The sequence below is a fragment of the Rhineura floridana genome, chromosome 1, assembly GCF_030035675.1.
Source record: "Rhineura floridana isolate rRhiFlo1 chromosome 1, rRhiFlo1.hap2, whole genome shotgun sequence".
NCBI lineage: Eukaryota > Metazoa > Chordata > Lepidosauria > Squamata > Rhineuridae > Rhineura > Rhineura floridana.
The window spans coordinates 284707548-284724120 of record NC_084480.1 but is presented as its reverse complement, the minus strand read 5'-3'; the positions used below and the strand labels follow the sequence as shown (position 1 = coordinate 284724120).

General features: G+C 41.6%; 1 protein-coding gene across 2 annotated transcripts; it reads left to right on the top strand.

Moving 5' to 3' along the window:
* Positions 1-1099: 1099 nt before the first annotated feature.
* On the top strand, positions 1100-8760 carry LOC133375580 (cytochrome b-c1 complex subunit 7). Of its 2 annotated transcripts, none has more exons than XM_061607329.1 (4): positions 1100-1206; positions 4034-4105; positions 6762-6928; positions 8102-8760. In XM_061607329.1, exons 1-4 carry the CDS (start codon positions 1188-1190, stop codon positions 8177-8179), a joined length of 336 nt encoding a protein of 111 aa, XP_061463313.1. In that variant the 5' UTR covers positions 1100-1187; the 3' UTR covers positions 8180-8760. The 2 variants fall into 2 exon arrangements, with proteins under 2 accessions (XP_061463313.1, XP_061463315.1); XM_061607331.1 differs by lacking the exon at positions 1100-1206 and adding an exon at positions 1400-1477.
* The last annotated feature ends 7813 nt before the right edge of the window (positions 8761-16573 follow it).

Sequence of the window (16573 nt, the reverse complement as noted above, 5' to 3'; positions counted from 1 at the left end):
CTGATCATGTGGTGGGCACCCCCAGTCACTTATTTTTTCAGTGTGTTTTTCTCTATTTTGGTTTTCCATAGATGCCCTCATGCATGACCGGCGCTCAGCAGAAGCTCTGGGCCTGATGGGATGCACTGGCATCTTGTAGAGGACACCCTTCCCTTTCTTGGGATATATAATTTGTCCTGGCCCAGAGCAGCTTTTAGGGTGGGTACCTCCGTTACTTATTTTTTTTCTGTGTGTTTTTTGTCCATTTAGGTTTTGCATGGATGCCTTTATTCATGCCCCGTGCCCAGCAGAAGCTCGGCCAGGCGGGCGCACTGGTATGTTATAGAGGACACCCTCCCCTTTCCTGAGGTGTATGATTTGTCCTGGCCCAGAGCTGATCGTGGGGTGGGTAACCCGTTACTTATTTTTTCCGTTATGTTTTTGTCAATTTTGGTTTTGTATTGATGCCCTCATCCATGCCCTGTGCCCAATAGAAGCTCTGGGCCAGGCAGAACACACTGGAATCTCGTAGGGGACACCCCCTCCTTTCCTGGGGTGTATGATTTGTCCTGGCCCAGAGCAGATTTTGGGGTGGGCACCCCCAGTTACTTATTTTTTATGATTTTATGACATCATTATGCATTTATGATATCAGAAGCCTGATGATTTTGATTGCATAAATTTATTTTTAGTCTTGACGGGGAGAGTCCCTCAATCACAGCAATATTTCATACAGGGTACCCCAACATATATTTTGGGGTTCAGAGACATGTTAACTTTGGCTTGAACTTGCTATAGCTTTTCTTCTTTTTTAGTGTTTTGAACCTTCAAGCAAATAAGGAACTGAGAACTCGAGTCTTTGCGTCTACTTTTGGAGCCAGTGGGAGGAGAGAAAATGGTATTCTGCTACTACCCAATCAGAGCTACGCTCTACCCCCGAATTTCTCCAGGGTTTCACGTGAACCGTTTTTAAAATCGCAGGCGGGGCAGGGAAAATGACACCAAAATGAACCAGGATATGCAGTTCCACGTAACGAGATTCTCAGTCGACACTTTTTTGGTGTCTGTGGTCCGCGTCGATAAGCATAGGCGTACAACTCAGCCGTATAGATCACGTGATACCTGCGGCTGCTGAACACATGATCTAAAAGCGACCGTGTGGGCTTTCCCGAAAGGCAGTGCGCGCGTGTTTCACAGAGGTCGTCAAAATGGCGGCGAGGGCGCCTGGTGAGTGAATGAGAAGAAGAGTGGGGAGAGTGTTTCGTACAGGGAGCGTAGAGGGCTTGGGACTGTTATCTGTCTTGGCCAGAAAGTTTTATGGTTAAAGAGAGTGGTGGTGGAGGTCGCTGTCCTCTAGCGTTGCATAGCAATATATGGGGGCTTGCGCGACCATTGCTTGATGGGGAGGGAGAGGAGGTGACGTCTTGGAGTCCCATGTGAGTGTAATCGGATCTACTCAAAAATAAGCAATGTTGAGTTCATTGCAGTTTACTTCCAGGTAATAGAATTGCAGCCTTTCTGTAGAGAAGGATGTTAATATTGTAGGAGCTTTTACTAGTTTAGTGTTGAGCCACCTCCTTTGTATTTCTTTTTTTATTCTTCACGTAACCTACAAAAAGTCTGTAAGTGAAACATCTCGCTGCCAGAAAAGCTTGATTCAGTTGTTTATAGTCTGCGCCATCCTATGGTCTTTGTAGTTTGTAGTTTTTCACACCCATGTTTCTATCTCCATGAGGATCCTCATTCTAAGTAATTAAAGGGTTTGGGGGAAGCAAAGAGTAGTTTAATGGAAAGATTATTTGGGAACTTAATTTAGGCCACTCTTCTCTCCAAAAAGCAACTGGTATAGCACAGTGGGGAGGAGAGCCTGGCTGGGAGTCCAGAGTCTGTGAGTTCAAATCCCTGCTCATGTCTCCTGGGTGTAAAGGGCCAGCTGTAGATCACCTCCACAGTGAGTGGCTCAGGGGTTACTTTCCCTGCAACCTGTGCAGCTGTGGCCAAGCTGCATAGTCCCAAGGAGCCCAGTTGCCCCTCAGCTGGCAGTTGAGGACAAGGAAGGGGCTGGCTTGTGCAGCTGTGGCAAGCTGAGCAAGCCCTAGCCAGCTGGGGAGGACTAGCCTCAGAGGGAGGCAATAGTAAACCCCCTCTGAATACTGCTTAAAATGAAAACCCTATTCACAGGGTAGCCATAAGTCGGGATCGACTGGAAGGCAGTCCATTTTTCTCTCCAGAAACAAAGATGCATAAGGGAGTAACTGCAAACTGTCCAGGACAACAACAACAAGTAGCAAACCTGTCGTTTTCCTTTAGCTTCTGAATTACAACCAACACATCCTTCTGAACATGTATCCTCCCCAGTTTGCAGTCTGCATCATACAGTATGAATCTTGCCATATGTTATCAACTATCAAAAGAATAGCAGTTCCTGAAGAGTAGCTGTTGCATACATGTTAAAAGTTTGTTTGTTTAATGATCTGTGAGATGATGTTGCTGGATTGGAAGCCAAGCTTTACTTGTTGATTTGTTGTTTGTGTAGCTGTGAACAGGCACAGTAGCCTTATGGGGGGGCAGGGTAGGGGGGTGGAGTTGATAACCTTATCAAGACCAACCAAGCAGGCTTTCATCTCATCTGCTGTTTTATAGATACTTATTGTGTATCTTTTTTCTTGCCAAAGTTTACCTTCCTTTACATGTTCATCTTTGTTTCCTGTGGCTTAAAACAAAAGCAACTGTTCTGCAGTAATGCCAGTTGCCCTGGAAGTAGTTAATGTAACGTGTAGTTGCCTTCCTCTAATTTTACTTAAGTTCCCATTTAGTGGTCTTTCATCTGGAGTTCTCATCTTAATGTGGATTTCTGTCAGGCAGCATTGGGATTTCAGACTATATTTGGCAAAGTGTTGTTCCTATAGCACCTGCTGTACTCTATATTCATTTGTAAATAGGCTTATGTTTTCTATGAAGGTAGTATTCCTGAAAACACTATTGATCTTTAGGCACTGAAAACACTTCTGAATGATTGTGTGAACTAAGTTCTGGCAAACAGATTTTCAGTTATCTTTTTTTATGTCTGCTTGTCTCAACTTTGGTTTCCTATATGATCAGCTACAACCCCCATCAGCCAGCATGGCCAATTGCCAGGGGCAATGGGGGCTGTAGGCCAACAACACCTGGGTACCCAAGGTTAGGAAAAGCAGTGTTATGTTGATCCCAACAACTTTTGATGTGATCTGTCTATCAGCATTTCTGGATTTTCAGTGTATTTGGTGCATGACATTCATCTCATATGGATTATGAGAAAATCTATTTAACTGAGAGCATTCTGCAAGTGGGCTTTTAAGGCAAATAGTAGGTGACACTGAGGGTAGGTAAAGTTTATACGAACCTACAACTTCAATAGTGATGTTACTTTTCCCTGTAATTAGAGGGTTTAACAACCCAGTTTACTTGGAAGTCAGCCTCACTGTGATCAAAATAGTGCTGACCATAAATGTGTGAAAATATGTAATATAACTGTCATTTGAAATGCAGAATTTTAAAACTTCTAAAAATTAAATGTGTACATATATACTTGGCAGAGTGGAAATTATGCTTGTATTCAAGGTGATGGTCTGAATGAATATAGCCTGAATGTTTGTTAACATTTAATATTTCATGGAACAGCTGTCAAAAAGCTCTCTTTACTTAACAGACATGCCAAAACTGGATTGGAAAACTAACTTGACTATAAAACTACAATACTGAATTGAGCCAATGAATCGATAGCTTTCACTGTTTCTTTTAACATTTTTAGTAAATAGGCCAGGATTGAGACACTTATACACAGGTTCTCTCTTCTCAAAAATATTGTACTTAAAGTACCTTTGATAGTAGTGTTTCTAACCTGCTGACAAGCATATAACATCCATGTTGTTGGCTCTATTTTCTCTGTATTAGAAATATTTCTTATTTCTATAAATGCAGCTTAAGATATTTATACATTCTTTCATGTCTGAATAAATGCCTCCACCAGTTCTTGTTCTTCCTTTGAACTAACAGTGGTGATTAATATTTCCAGCTGCAGCCAGCGGTAGGCTCCTTGATCGTGTTCGCAAGTGGTATTACAATGCAGCTGGATTCAACAAACTTGGTAGGTGTCTTGAGTCCATGTACTCTATAACCATGAAGCCTTTGATGGTTGGATTTATTTTGGAGCATGACTCAGGAGGGTCTGTTCATTGGAGAAAAGATAACACTTCCTTTTGTCTGCTATCTGCTAGTATCTTTCTTTTTTATTTTTCTTGGTGTTTTGACTGTATGTGTTAATTATTAGCCACTTTGGATTCTTTACAAAAAAGAAGTGAGATAATTTTCAAAATAAATCTGGATGAGCAAGTGGCCTATGAGAATACAAAAGTGGCTATCCTACTCAAATATGAGTGGATTAGGATTGTCATTCTAGTCAGTGTACTAGTCAGGTATTGTCATTTGGATGCATATTTGATCATGGTAAAAACAAGTCAAATATTCCAGCTATGTAGACAGCTTACATTCTTATTTCATTATGGCATCATTTGGTGGTTATTGCAGGAGGGAGGCTGCATGTTTCCAAGTCCTTTGCAGTCAGGGGTAAACTTAACAGGATAGCAAAGCTTATTCTACTTGCCACCTACTATAACTGTGTGTACCTCCAAAAGGGGAACAGGAACACAGTGAAGTCATCAGTTACAAGTCATTGCTTAGGGCAGCCTTTCCCAACCAGTGTGCCTCCAGATGTTGTTGGACCACAATTCCCATCTTTCCTGACCATTGGCAATGCTGGCTGAGGCTGATGGGAGTTGTGGTCCAACAACATCTGGAGGCACACTGGTTGGGAAAGGCCTCCAATGATTTTATCTTGCTTGGTACGGTATTGAAGAGTTTCCCATCCATATGATCTATCTGCTTGCTCTATAAATTGGATTTGGGTCTCGAACCCTTGGAAAGTTAATTTCACTAGGTTTCATGATGAGTTAGCTAAATTGTAACTAGCATGATGGGCAGAGCAATTCTAACACATAATGTACCCAATCTGCACAGTTATACTTTTACAGCATGGCCATGTTCTGATTTTTAACATAACATATGCATCTAAAATATTATTTATTTATTTTTATTAGATATATATCCAACCCTTTCTCCCAGTAGGAGCCCAGGGCGGCAAACAAAAGCACTAAAAACACTTCAACACATCATAAAAACAGACTTTAAAATATATTAAAACAAAACAACCATTAAAAACATATTAAAACAAAACATTTTGAAAGACATTTAAAAAGTTTTTAAAACATATCTTTAAAAAAAAAGGTTTAAAAATATTAAAAAGCAATTCCAACACAGACAGTCTGGATAAGGTCTCTACTTAAAAGCTTGTTGAAAGAGGAAGGTCTTCAGTGGGAACCGAAAAGATAACAGCGATGGCGCCTGTCTAATATTTAAGGGGAGGGAATTTCAAAGGGTAGGTGCCACTTCACTAAAGGTCCATTTCCTATGTTGTGCAGAATGGACCTCCTGATAAGATGATATCTGCAGGGGGTCCTCACCAGCAGAGCGCAGTGATCGACTGGGTATATAAGGGGTAAGACGGTCTTTTAGGACTCCTGGTCCCAAGCTGTATAGGGCTTTGTGTACCAGAACTAGAACCTTGAATTTGGCCTGGTAGGAAATGGGCAGCCAGTGTAATTCTTTCAGCAGCAGGATGACATGTTGGCAATACCCTGCCTCAGTGAACAGTCTCGCCGCTGCATTTTGCACCAGCTGCAACTTCCGGACCAACCTCAGGGGTAGCCCCACGGTTGCCAGTGCATGGACAACAGTGGTCAGGCTATCCCAGTCCAGGAACAGCCGCAGTTGTCTTACCAGCCGCAGCTCGTAAAAGGCACCCCTAGCCACTGAGGTCATCTGGGTTCTAATGACAAAGATGGATCCAGGAGCATCACTAGACTACGGACCTGCTCTTTCAAAGGGAGTACGACCCATCCAAAGCAGGCAACTGACCAATTAACCGAACTCGGGAATCACCAACCCACAGCGTCTCTGTCTTGCTAGGATTCAGACTCAGTTTATTGGTCTGAGTCCAGGCAGCGGTCCAGGGCTTGCATGACCTTTCCCGATCCAGATGTTACAGAAAAATAGAGCTGGGTATCATCAGTGTACTGCTGATACCTTTCCCCAAATCTCCTGATGACCGCTCCCAAGGGCTTCATATAGATATTAAACAGCATGGGGGACAAGATGATACCCTGCAGCACCCTACAGCACAACTGCCAGGGGGTTGAAAGACAGTCACCCAATGCTATTCTCTGAAAACGACCCTGGAGATAGGATCGGAACCACTGTAAAACAGTGCCTCCGATACCCATCTCACTAAGTTGGCTCAGAAGGATACCATGGTGGATAGTATCAAAAGCTGCTGAGAGATCAAATAGCAATAACAGAGTCACACTCCCCCTCTGCTTCTCCCAATATAGGTTATCCATCAGGCCGACCAAGGCTGATTCAGTCACATAACCAGGCCTGAACCCAGACTGGTATGGGTCAAGATAATATGTGTTTCTGTCACTTTTAATAAGGCCTAGTGGTAATAAGCTGACAAAAATAAATTTCTAGGGGTTGAGTTTCAGTAACCTATGAAGAGAGGCACCCTGAATTGATATATTTGTTGACAAATTAGAAAGCCTTGGTATGTTAATAATTTGTTTTAAAAAACTCATTTTTAGTTATGTTGACCGGCATTTGTGCTAACATGAAACATTTTGCTCCTACAGGACTTATGAGAGATGATACAATGTATGAAGATGAAGATGTAAAGGAAGCACTAAAGAGGCTTCCTGAAGATGCATATAATGAGAGACTGTTTCGCATCAAGAGGGCGTTGGACTTGTCCATGAGACACCAAATACTTCCTAAAGAACAGTGGGTAAAATATGAAGAGGTACGAAACATTGCATACCCATTCATAAAAAGTCAACCAAGTTTTATAGGGAAAGGTGGTTCTAAGCCAACATAAATATTATGAACTCGCAATAATAAGGGTTTTCTGGAAAGCTTTATATCATATCTTTCAGTGCCCTAAAAAATCGATTAGGATGTGACTTTGCGTGGTTGGATTAAGTATACTTGGGTTTTAATTAACCCTCCTGTTTACCAATAGATGGAATGTGTATGAGAAATGATTATGCATACATACTTCCTAGGAATAATCACATGAAAAAAGTAAAAAAGCTGCACATGGAGGCAATGTAGCTGGAACCTTTCGTGTTGCATAGTCTTAACCACCAGCAGGACTCGTATGGGGAGATGCAGTGTACCTCTGTATACAAACCTGCAGCTCGTATAATGCTTTTGCAGGGGAGAAAACAGTGAAATGGAGGTCATTGCTAGCTAACAACTAGTTTTGAATGAAAGGTATCTGCAAATCTAGTTGCAGCAAATACAAATCTACCAGCACTTAATAACTAACAAAATTATTATGGCGTAAGCTTTCATGAACTAGTCTTCTACTCCATGAAAATGTACACTATGGTAAACTTATTAGTGTAAGCAGCACCTTCAAGCCTCTTCATTTTTAGTGATCAAAAATGTCTTAACTGGCACTTGGATTGTTTCAAGACTTAATTGTAAACATGTTGAACACAAGACTCAGATCTAGTAAATAATGAGATGTTTGGTAGGGCAGATGTACTAATCACACAAATGTAGGAAAGTAGCTGTACAAATAATTCTGTGGTAGCAGGAAAGGCCAGTTGGTGAATTATGGGTTAAGTCTTTTAAATATGCTGCCTAGTATGTATTCATTACGTATGACGCACTATTATGCATTATTTACTCTTGTATTGCTTATTATTATGAATTGCATTTATATAAGTTCTAATTTTTTTGTACTGTATGGATATTAAGTTATGTACCGACATTTTTATTCTGCTCTGTTTTGTATATAGCCCTGTGGTCTTTTGACAAAGGGCGGTATATAAATTTACCCTGTTCCTAAAACTGAGCAGCCAGCTAAGGTGAAGTATCAGATAATCCATGTTACTGCTGACACTACTCTTACAAAAATATGCCAATATGAAATGTCCAATGTTGAATATGTTTAACATTTTTTTAGGATAGATATTATCTTGAGCCATACCTGAAAGAAGTCATTCGTGAACGACGCGAAAGAGAAGAGTGGGAGAAGAAATAAGTGCTGCTATGATTCACTTCAGCAAATGTTTTCTTTAAAGTTTTAAATTATATTGTTCAGGTAGGGAGTCTACTGAGAAAATCTGGATGCTGAGAAATCCATGTAAATCTTTCCTCGCTTATGTTCATCCAACTAAAATAAACATTACAGAATCTACTTGGAATCCTTTCTCCTAAATTGCAAGGAATTGGTTCAAGTCTTTTCAGCTTCATTGCATGCTAACATGGTGATCTGTGATCTGCATTCCAGCTGTTTGAGTAATTCTTTTTGTCATAATACAGCTGTTTCCTGCAGCTGGGAAAGTAGATAAGCAACAACCTTTGCTGTTTGTTTATGCTCTTCTGATTCATTTCTTAAAAGAGATGCCCATCTGTGGAATGACTGTATATAGCCATCATCGCCTCTTGTCTCTGGAGGTGGGAATGCAGGCAGACAGTGCAATATTCGGCAGCGGCAACACTAGATAGGGATTATGTAATCCCTATCGTGTCTACCCAAACAAATGAAATGCTGCATTAATAGATGCTCTTGGAATTTGTGTTTCCTGCCAATCTTTAAATAAAAGCAATTGCCTCATTTAACCTGAATTAGTCATTTGGATTTATTTACTGAATTACTAAGGCATACCTAGTACACTTTAGCTATGCTGAATTACTACAGTCCTGAGCACACTTTCGGAATAAAGGCCCCATTAGAATTAAGAGTGCCTACTTGGAGTTTGAATTTTAGTTTAAAAGTTGAAATATGTTTTTTGATGTGAATACTTGGACAGTGGATCTTAATCTATATTGTGATATAGTAGAAAAGCTTTATAAACTAAAGGAAAGCATTTTTCTCCTGTGAAGAATCTGATTGTTAGTGTGAAGCAGAGAAAGCAGAGGTTCCCCACTTTTCTCATAATATCCATTTTGTGATCACTGAGCTCCTGATGGCCACTGGAGCTCACAAACCTGTCCAAGAGCAAGAGAAATGGGTTCTCACTTCAGATGTTACAGCAAAAACTAGCTTGCTTTTTGATTATGCATGAATCTGCTCTGTGGTGCAAGCAGGCTATTGGAGACAACTCCTGTTACAAATTTTGCAACCCATCTGTTGATTACTTTCATAAGGGCCATATTTATACCTAGTTGGGGATTAATGGCAGGACAACAAAAGTGGATTTTGTGAGCCCTTATGGTTGCTGAGAGACTTGTACTTCGAGCCTGGAAGGATAAATACCCACCGTCTGTCAGGCAATGATCTGAGGATCTCACTGCCCTGGCTACATTTGATCATATTTCTTAGAGACATGAATTTCGTGTAGATACCCATTTGTAAATCTGGAGGGCTTATATTACTGATGGCTATTGTAATGAGAGCTGATGGTGGACTGTTGTTATCATAAACTTTTTTCTTTTTTTAATAATCATTTCCCCCTGAATTGGTTTGCACAATGGTGTTATTAGCACTAGCAAATATAGACTCTTTTAACGGAAGGGCCCATAACACAGTAATATTGTATATGCTTTGCATAAAGACTTAGAACCTGGTATCTCCAAGAGATCAAGTACCAGGGCTAACTCCTCCCTGAGACACTGGAGAACTACGGTCATAGTAGACCAGGCTGGGAAACCTTTGGTGGTCCTGATGTTGGACTACAACTCCCATCATTCCTGACCATTAGCCATGCTAGCTGGGGCTAATGGGAACTGGAGCAGACAATAGTGGATTTGTTGGATCTGACACATTGACATTGACATTTGATAGTCTGACATATTGTAAGGCTGTGTCATTTGCTCGCTACAAAACAATATGGTAATACAGGAATACCCCGCTATACGGACCTTCACTTAACATACACTCGCTTTTACGGACATACTCCATACTCCACCATGCCCCTGTTTACGTACGCTTGCTTCACACTTACGGACACTTAATGGTGCGTGGGGGTGGAAATAGACGCGATCGCGCCACCGCAAATCAGCTGGGAAGTGCGATTGCGATCAGCTGAGAGGCGCAGCAGTGCAGCAGCAGAGGCTTTAGTGCGGGGCTTTGAGGCTCCGCATGAAGGAGAGGTAAAAAAAAGTTTTAAAAGTCAGTGCTTCACTTTAAGGACATTTTCGGTTTACATACTCACTCTGGTCCCATTGAGTACGTTAATGCGAGGTATTCCTGTACATTGTTGTTGTTTCATTTATATCCCACCCTTCCTCCAAGGGGCTCAAGGTGGCATACATGGTTCTTCCCCATTTTATCTTCACAACAGCCCTGTGAAGTAGGTTAAGCTGTGACTGGCCCAAGGTCACCCAGTGAGCTTCATGGCTGAGTGGGGATTTGAACTCTGGTCCCCCAGGTCTTAGTCCAACACTGTAACGACTACACATATTATTCCACCCCATACAAAAAGAAGCTCAAGGCTGAGATTTGCATGCAAAGGTAGGAAGAATCTCATTTTCCAAACAGCAGCAGTCCCAGTTTAGTATGAAAAAAATTGACCACCCTGGTACATAGCACACGAGAGGCAGTCTCAAATAGGCCAAATGGAGCAGACAAGTCTCACTGAATTTGATAAATAACGTAAGAAGAGCTGGAGCAAAACAAAGGTCCATCTAGTCCAGCAGCCTTTTCTCCCGGTGGCCAACATAGGTGCTTCTGGGAAGCCCACAAGCAGGACTCGAATGCAACAGCATCTCCCCCAGTTCTGATTTCCTGTTACTGTTACTCGGAGGCACCCTGGAGGAAGAACATAGCTGTCATGACTAGTAGCCACATTTAGCCTTATCATCCATGGGAATCCTTATGCATAGTTGTATCTTTCTGGTGAAAGACCCACCAAGCTTGGGATATTCATCAGATGTATCTTTTGAAAGAATCTTTGCTATGGAGGAATAGCAGAACACATTGCTTCTGGCATTATTTTAACAGCCATCAGTTATGATGGTTTAGGGATTTTCTTTTCTGCCAAAGGCTACATTTCCTTGCAGGAACTACATGCCAGTCCCAAGGCAGTCTGCAGTGGCAGAGCACATGCTGTGTTTGTGGAAGGTCCTACAATCAGACCCTATCATCTGTAGTTACAAGGACCAGATAGTAGGTGATTAGAGAGACTTCTGCCCAAGACCCCAGAGAGCTATTGCCAGTTGCTGGTCTGGATGGACCACTGGCCTGATTAGGTGATAATGTAGCTGCATATTTTCATAGCGCAATTAATCTGTGAGTACATTATGAATGCAGAGGGAAACATTTGTTATCCAAAGTCCTATGGAATACAACGCATTTTTCAAGCATAAGCAATTTACCTGGGAAAGGTGGGGTATATTCATGCATTCATATATATATATATATATATATATATATATATATATATATATATATATATATATATATATATATATATATATATATATATATATATATATCCCACCTTTTCTCCAAGGAGCTCAAGGTGGCATACATGGTTTTCCCGCTCTCCATTTTATCCTCACAAGAGCCCTGTGTGGTAGGTTGGACTGAGAGGCAGTGACTGGTCCTAGGTCACCCAATGAGCTTCATGGCTGAGTGGGGAGTTGAAATCTGATCTCCCAGGTCATAGTCAAACACTCTAACCACTTTGCCATGCTAACTTTAAATATATTGTCACCTTCGCATTACAGTTTATTGGATTAAGAAGTACTTAAGGAGCTTGAGGCATTAAAGAATGAAGATGGGAAGTTTACAGAATAGTTCTATGAGTACGTCCTTAATTCTGAAACGAAGTGTCTGAGGTTGCTTTTCTCCACTTCCCTCCCAATCCCTTTTCTTTTTGTGTTGTGTCTTTTAAATCGTTTAATCCAGAGGGCAGGGGCTGTCTTATTAATGATAAAAGGCTGCTCTAGGAGCCTTTTTTTGTTGCCTGAGGAAGCATGGGGGTAGCGAATGCTTTAAATAAGCAAACTAACTAACTCTTGGCCAACTTTGTCCTCTGATAGACCTGGATTTTAGTACTTCTGTCTCTTGGAGCTGTGTTACTGCTCAGTCAGTGTTATCTGTTTAATATCAATCAAGCAAAAGGATGGTTTTGTGTTCCGAAGGCTGGCCCTTTTCAAATTTTTGCTGCAGTAGAGTAGGTGATGGGGGTTTGGAAGGTGTCCCAGTCAAACAGTACTGAGCTTTCTCATCAGTTAGAATCCAAACAGGGAATAATGATCGCAGAGTGTTGCATTTTTAACACTTATTTTTGCCAATGGACCTGCCTAAAGGAAGCAGTAACTTGAAACGCTTTCAATAGAGCCAAGACCTACAAAGGTAAAGTGGAATTTAATCTGATCTTCACTCGCTTGGAATTTATTCTTTGCTCTTGTTGTTTTAAATGCATACTGGATTAGGTTCATCCCTCAGTCCTACCAGTGAGTTGAAGAGAACAGAATTTGGCCCTCACTATTATGATTACAACAGAAATGATTTGTCCACCCTGAAAACAAACAGTTACAAAGATTGGGGCAATCCAGCAAAAGCAACAGTTGTTGCTGTCCCTGGCGCTCATTCTAGTAATTGTTGGCTACAGTTACTTTCACATACTTACAGGGAAGTGAGCCTTTGTGGATATCACATTAGCTTCTCTACTCTACTGCGGCTTCACGTCCTATTTGATTTCTTTACATTTTGCTCCTCTTCATGCATGGTGGTTTGTGGCCTGTAAAAAAATAAGTTAAAAATTTGATTTCACCTCGCTCAGTCCTGAAGTCTTCTTAATACACAAGAAAAATTCTAGCTATAATGATTTTTAGTATGTCAGATATTCTTTATTCTTTATTAAATTTATATCCCACCCTTCCTCCCCAAATATCATGTTAAACATAACAGCAGGTGTATATATCCCCTACTGCTAAATACCGGCTTTGCTGCTTTGCTTCTCCAAAAGGTGTAGACCTCTAGGGATGAGAGTGGTAGAGATGACAGAGAAATTTGATTCCTTTGCATTTAAAGGCAAACCTACCTAATATGCACCTTTGGAAACAATATGGGAACTGAAACACAGCCACACTTCGAAATTCACACTTCTCTGAATTTTGCAGCGCAGTTCTCCACGCAAGACGTGTACAAAATGCACATACAACAACGATAAAGTATGCTTAAAAATGCATATATCGGTGGGAATAACATCCAAAAATGCATTATATTAGAGAAAACTGGAGTGGGATAAGCACAGGATGTCCAGTTGCCCTGGAGTTTCCACCTTTTTTAATGGGTAGAAACTTCGTGGGAAAATGCAGGTCTGGTGAGCCTTTTCTACAGTGAAATTGGTTAGTTCTACCCATCTGTATTTGCTAAAGTCCATGGACAAAAAACCTGCGGTTATCTGCACTGATGAATGGTAGTAACTGGGTGCATGTCACTGGTTTGAAAAACATCCTTTTTGCGAAGTTCACAGTGTCTCATAAAGAGAGTCATGCTAAGTTTGCTGGTCTGGTCTGCCACTTACAATGAGGACACTGCCTGAGGTGGAGCCTATTAGGCTAGGCTTCAGTGTTTTTAATTCAAATTCATTTCAGGATTTGTTTTAGATGTACAGTATGCTACATGCTTTTTTAAAAAATGAAATCCTTGCCTGGGATCCCCACACTCCTACACCAAATACTTTGTCATAAAGTGATCTCAGCAGGAATTTAGCTGATTTCTTACCTTCTTCCTGGCAGCCATGGAAATAACCCTTCCAACTTTTTTTTTGACATTTCCCTGCATTTTTAATATGTTTTATAAGCATGTGTCAAATACTTGGGCTGAAGAGGTGTGGCCTTCTTTTGCAAATCTGTGGCTCTTTAAATGTTGGGGAAACAGATCACAGAGACTCAGTGCTGTTGCCACATTGTTGTATGCTGGTAAAAAGCTGGTTATTACAGCACAGCTCGATATGTACAAAACATACAACTGTACAAGTCTTAAAATCCGATCTACAGAGCAAAGTATTTCCTCTCCCAACCTTGAGTTCAGCATTCCTTTCACCGGGTCTTCCCTTGCTGGACTTCATCCAAATGTGGTTTATACCTCCAGAACAGAGGTGAGGAAGCCTCGGCCCATCAACTTCCACCAGCCCCAGCTAGCATGACCAATGGTTAAGGATCTTATCTAGAGATGTGACGGGCTCTGTAAAGAGAAGCTACATCCCAAAGCTTCACCTATTGTTTTGTTTCTTGCATTAACAATTGCCACTTCCACATCCAAACATGAGCCTCTTTTAAATCCCATTCTAGCATTGTTTTCAAACCCACTCCTTAGGAATTGTTCAACCAAATAAGGCAACTGGGGAAGCAGTGGAGCCCTGTGTTGTTACTAGATAGAGACCAAGGAAGACCCCAAAACAGCTTTAAAATGAACCAGGAAGTCCCTTCTCTATTGTCTAGAGCAGAGGTGGGAAACCTGTAGCCCTCCAGATGTTGCTAGACTACAACTTTCATCAGCCCCAGCCAGCATGGTCAATGGTCAGGGCTGATGGCAACTGTCATCCAGCAACATTTGGAAGACCACAGATTCCCCACCCTTGCTCTAGAGCAGCCTTTCCCAACCAGTGTGCCTCCAGATGTTGTTGGACCACAACTCCCATCAGCCTCAGCCAGCATTGCCAATGGCTGAGGCTGATGGGAGTTGTGGTCCAACAACATCTGGAGGCACACCGGTTGGGAAAGGCTGCTCTAGACCAGTGGTTCCCAACCTTTATGAGCATGGGACCCCCTTTATAAGCTGAAAAAAAATTGTGACCCCCTCCCCCCAGGGGGGCAGGCTGGCTGCCAGGAAGGAAGGGGGAAAGCAGCCTTTCTTTGCAGGCTTGCTTCTTTTTGCTTCACAAAAAGCCCTCTCCTCTCATTCGAAGTAAGGGCGTTGCCAGTAGCAGCAGTGCAAGGAGATGGGAATCAGTGATAGTAATCCCCTCTTCTTCCTGGTAGCCCCATCCTCAGCCTCCTTTGGCATCTGCCATGTATTTTATAGGCAGATGTCTGCCCTTAGTGCGCCTGAAAGATGCTCTGGAGCTTCAGAAAAGGCCTCCCCTCTTGTTTGGAGCAAGGGGGAGGTGTCATCTGCAGCGGCAGTGGAAAGCAGACAGTGTAGAGGGAGTGAAGACTTTTTTAAAAAAATTAATAAATAATTCATTTCTTTACTGTCCCCGGCCCCCTCTGGATTACTTCGCGGCCCCCCTGGGGGTCCTGGCCTCCAGGTTGGGAACCACTGCTCTAGACAATAGAGAAGAGACTTATCAGGTCATCTGAAGCCATTTTGGGTCTTCCATGGTTGGGCTTCTCTTTAACACTTATCAATCACAATGTTGACTTCACTCATTGGTTAAAAACACATAAGCAAAAGCAGGCTCATCTCCTACAAAGCAATTGCTTTGAATGGTGTCAGCATATTTTGCTCCATGATTTTTATTCTGAAGGACCTAGAGACCTACTTTGTTTTTTAAATGAGAGCTCACCATCTGGGCTCCCTGCTGACCCTAGAACAGATGCTCCTACTGTACCACCCCTCTTAGCAATTCTGAGCACCAAGACTTAATGCTCATTTCAAATCCTAGACTTGGGACTCTCCGGATTGCCTTTGGTAAGTCCCATTAAGTTAAATCTAGACAGTTAGGAATGCCTAAGACTCACTGGAAATAATGACACCTTATGAAACTGCAGAGGGGCTTGGGCTTGTGTAACTCTCTCTGTCTGTCTCTGTCTCTCTCTCTGGGTTGCACCCTCTCTCTGCCCCCACCAGGTCTGTGTCTTGAAGTTGGAATATTGTGATCTGAGTGAACCTTACATTACTTTGCTTATGGAATGGACATCACCCAACAACACAAAAATCAGAACAATGTAATTAACCTTGTTAACAGGCCCTTAGAAAGTGATAATCATCACTAACACTTTGTCTAGTACAGGAGTGGGCACAGTCCAAACCTGCGGGATCAGCGTTGGTTTTTTTTTAGTATAGGTCTTCCAACCATTGCCATGTGTAAAATACTGACTATAAGGGTGAAGCTAGATGCAAATAGTGGCTAGGGAGGAGGGAGCCTATTACTTTCTGGTACCCCATGAGTAGGGATGGAAAGATCTGTCAATTTCAGTTCTCTCAGGTTCTCATTTTTCCAATCTTAAATTCAGTTCTCCCCATTTCTGCAGCAATTTGTGTGTGTGTGTTTTAAAAAAATCCTCATGAACATTCTCCAACATTTTAGTGTGTATTTCTCCTAATAAACACATTTTGTAAGCAGTTTTAACAAAGGTACACATTTTTGCAAGAAATTTTCCATTATCTAATGCATTTTTGCATGTTATTTTCACTCACATATTCATTTTATGCAAACTTTCCGGTCATATATGCATTTTTATAAATATTGTTTAGTTGGCGAACTGCATCACAAAATTCTAATGTGAATTTCTAAGGATTGCTGTGTTTTGG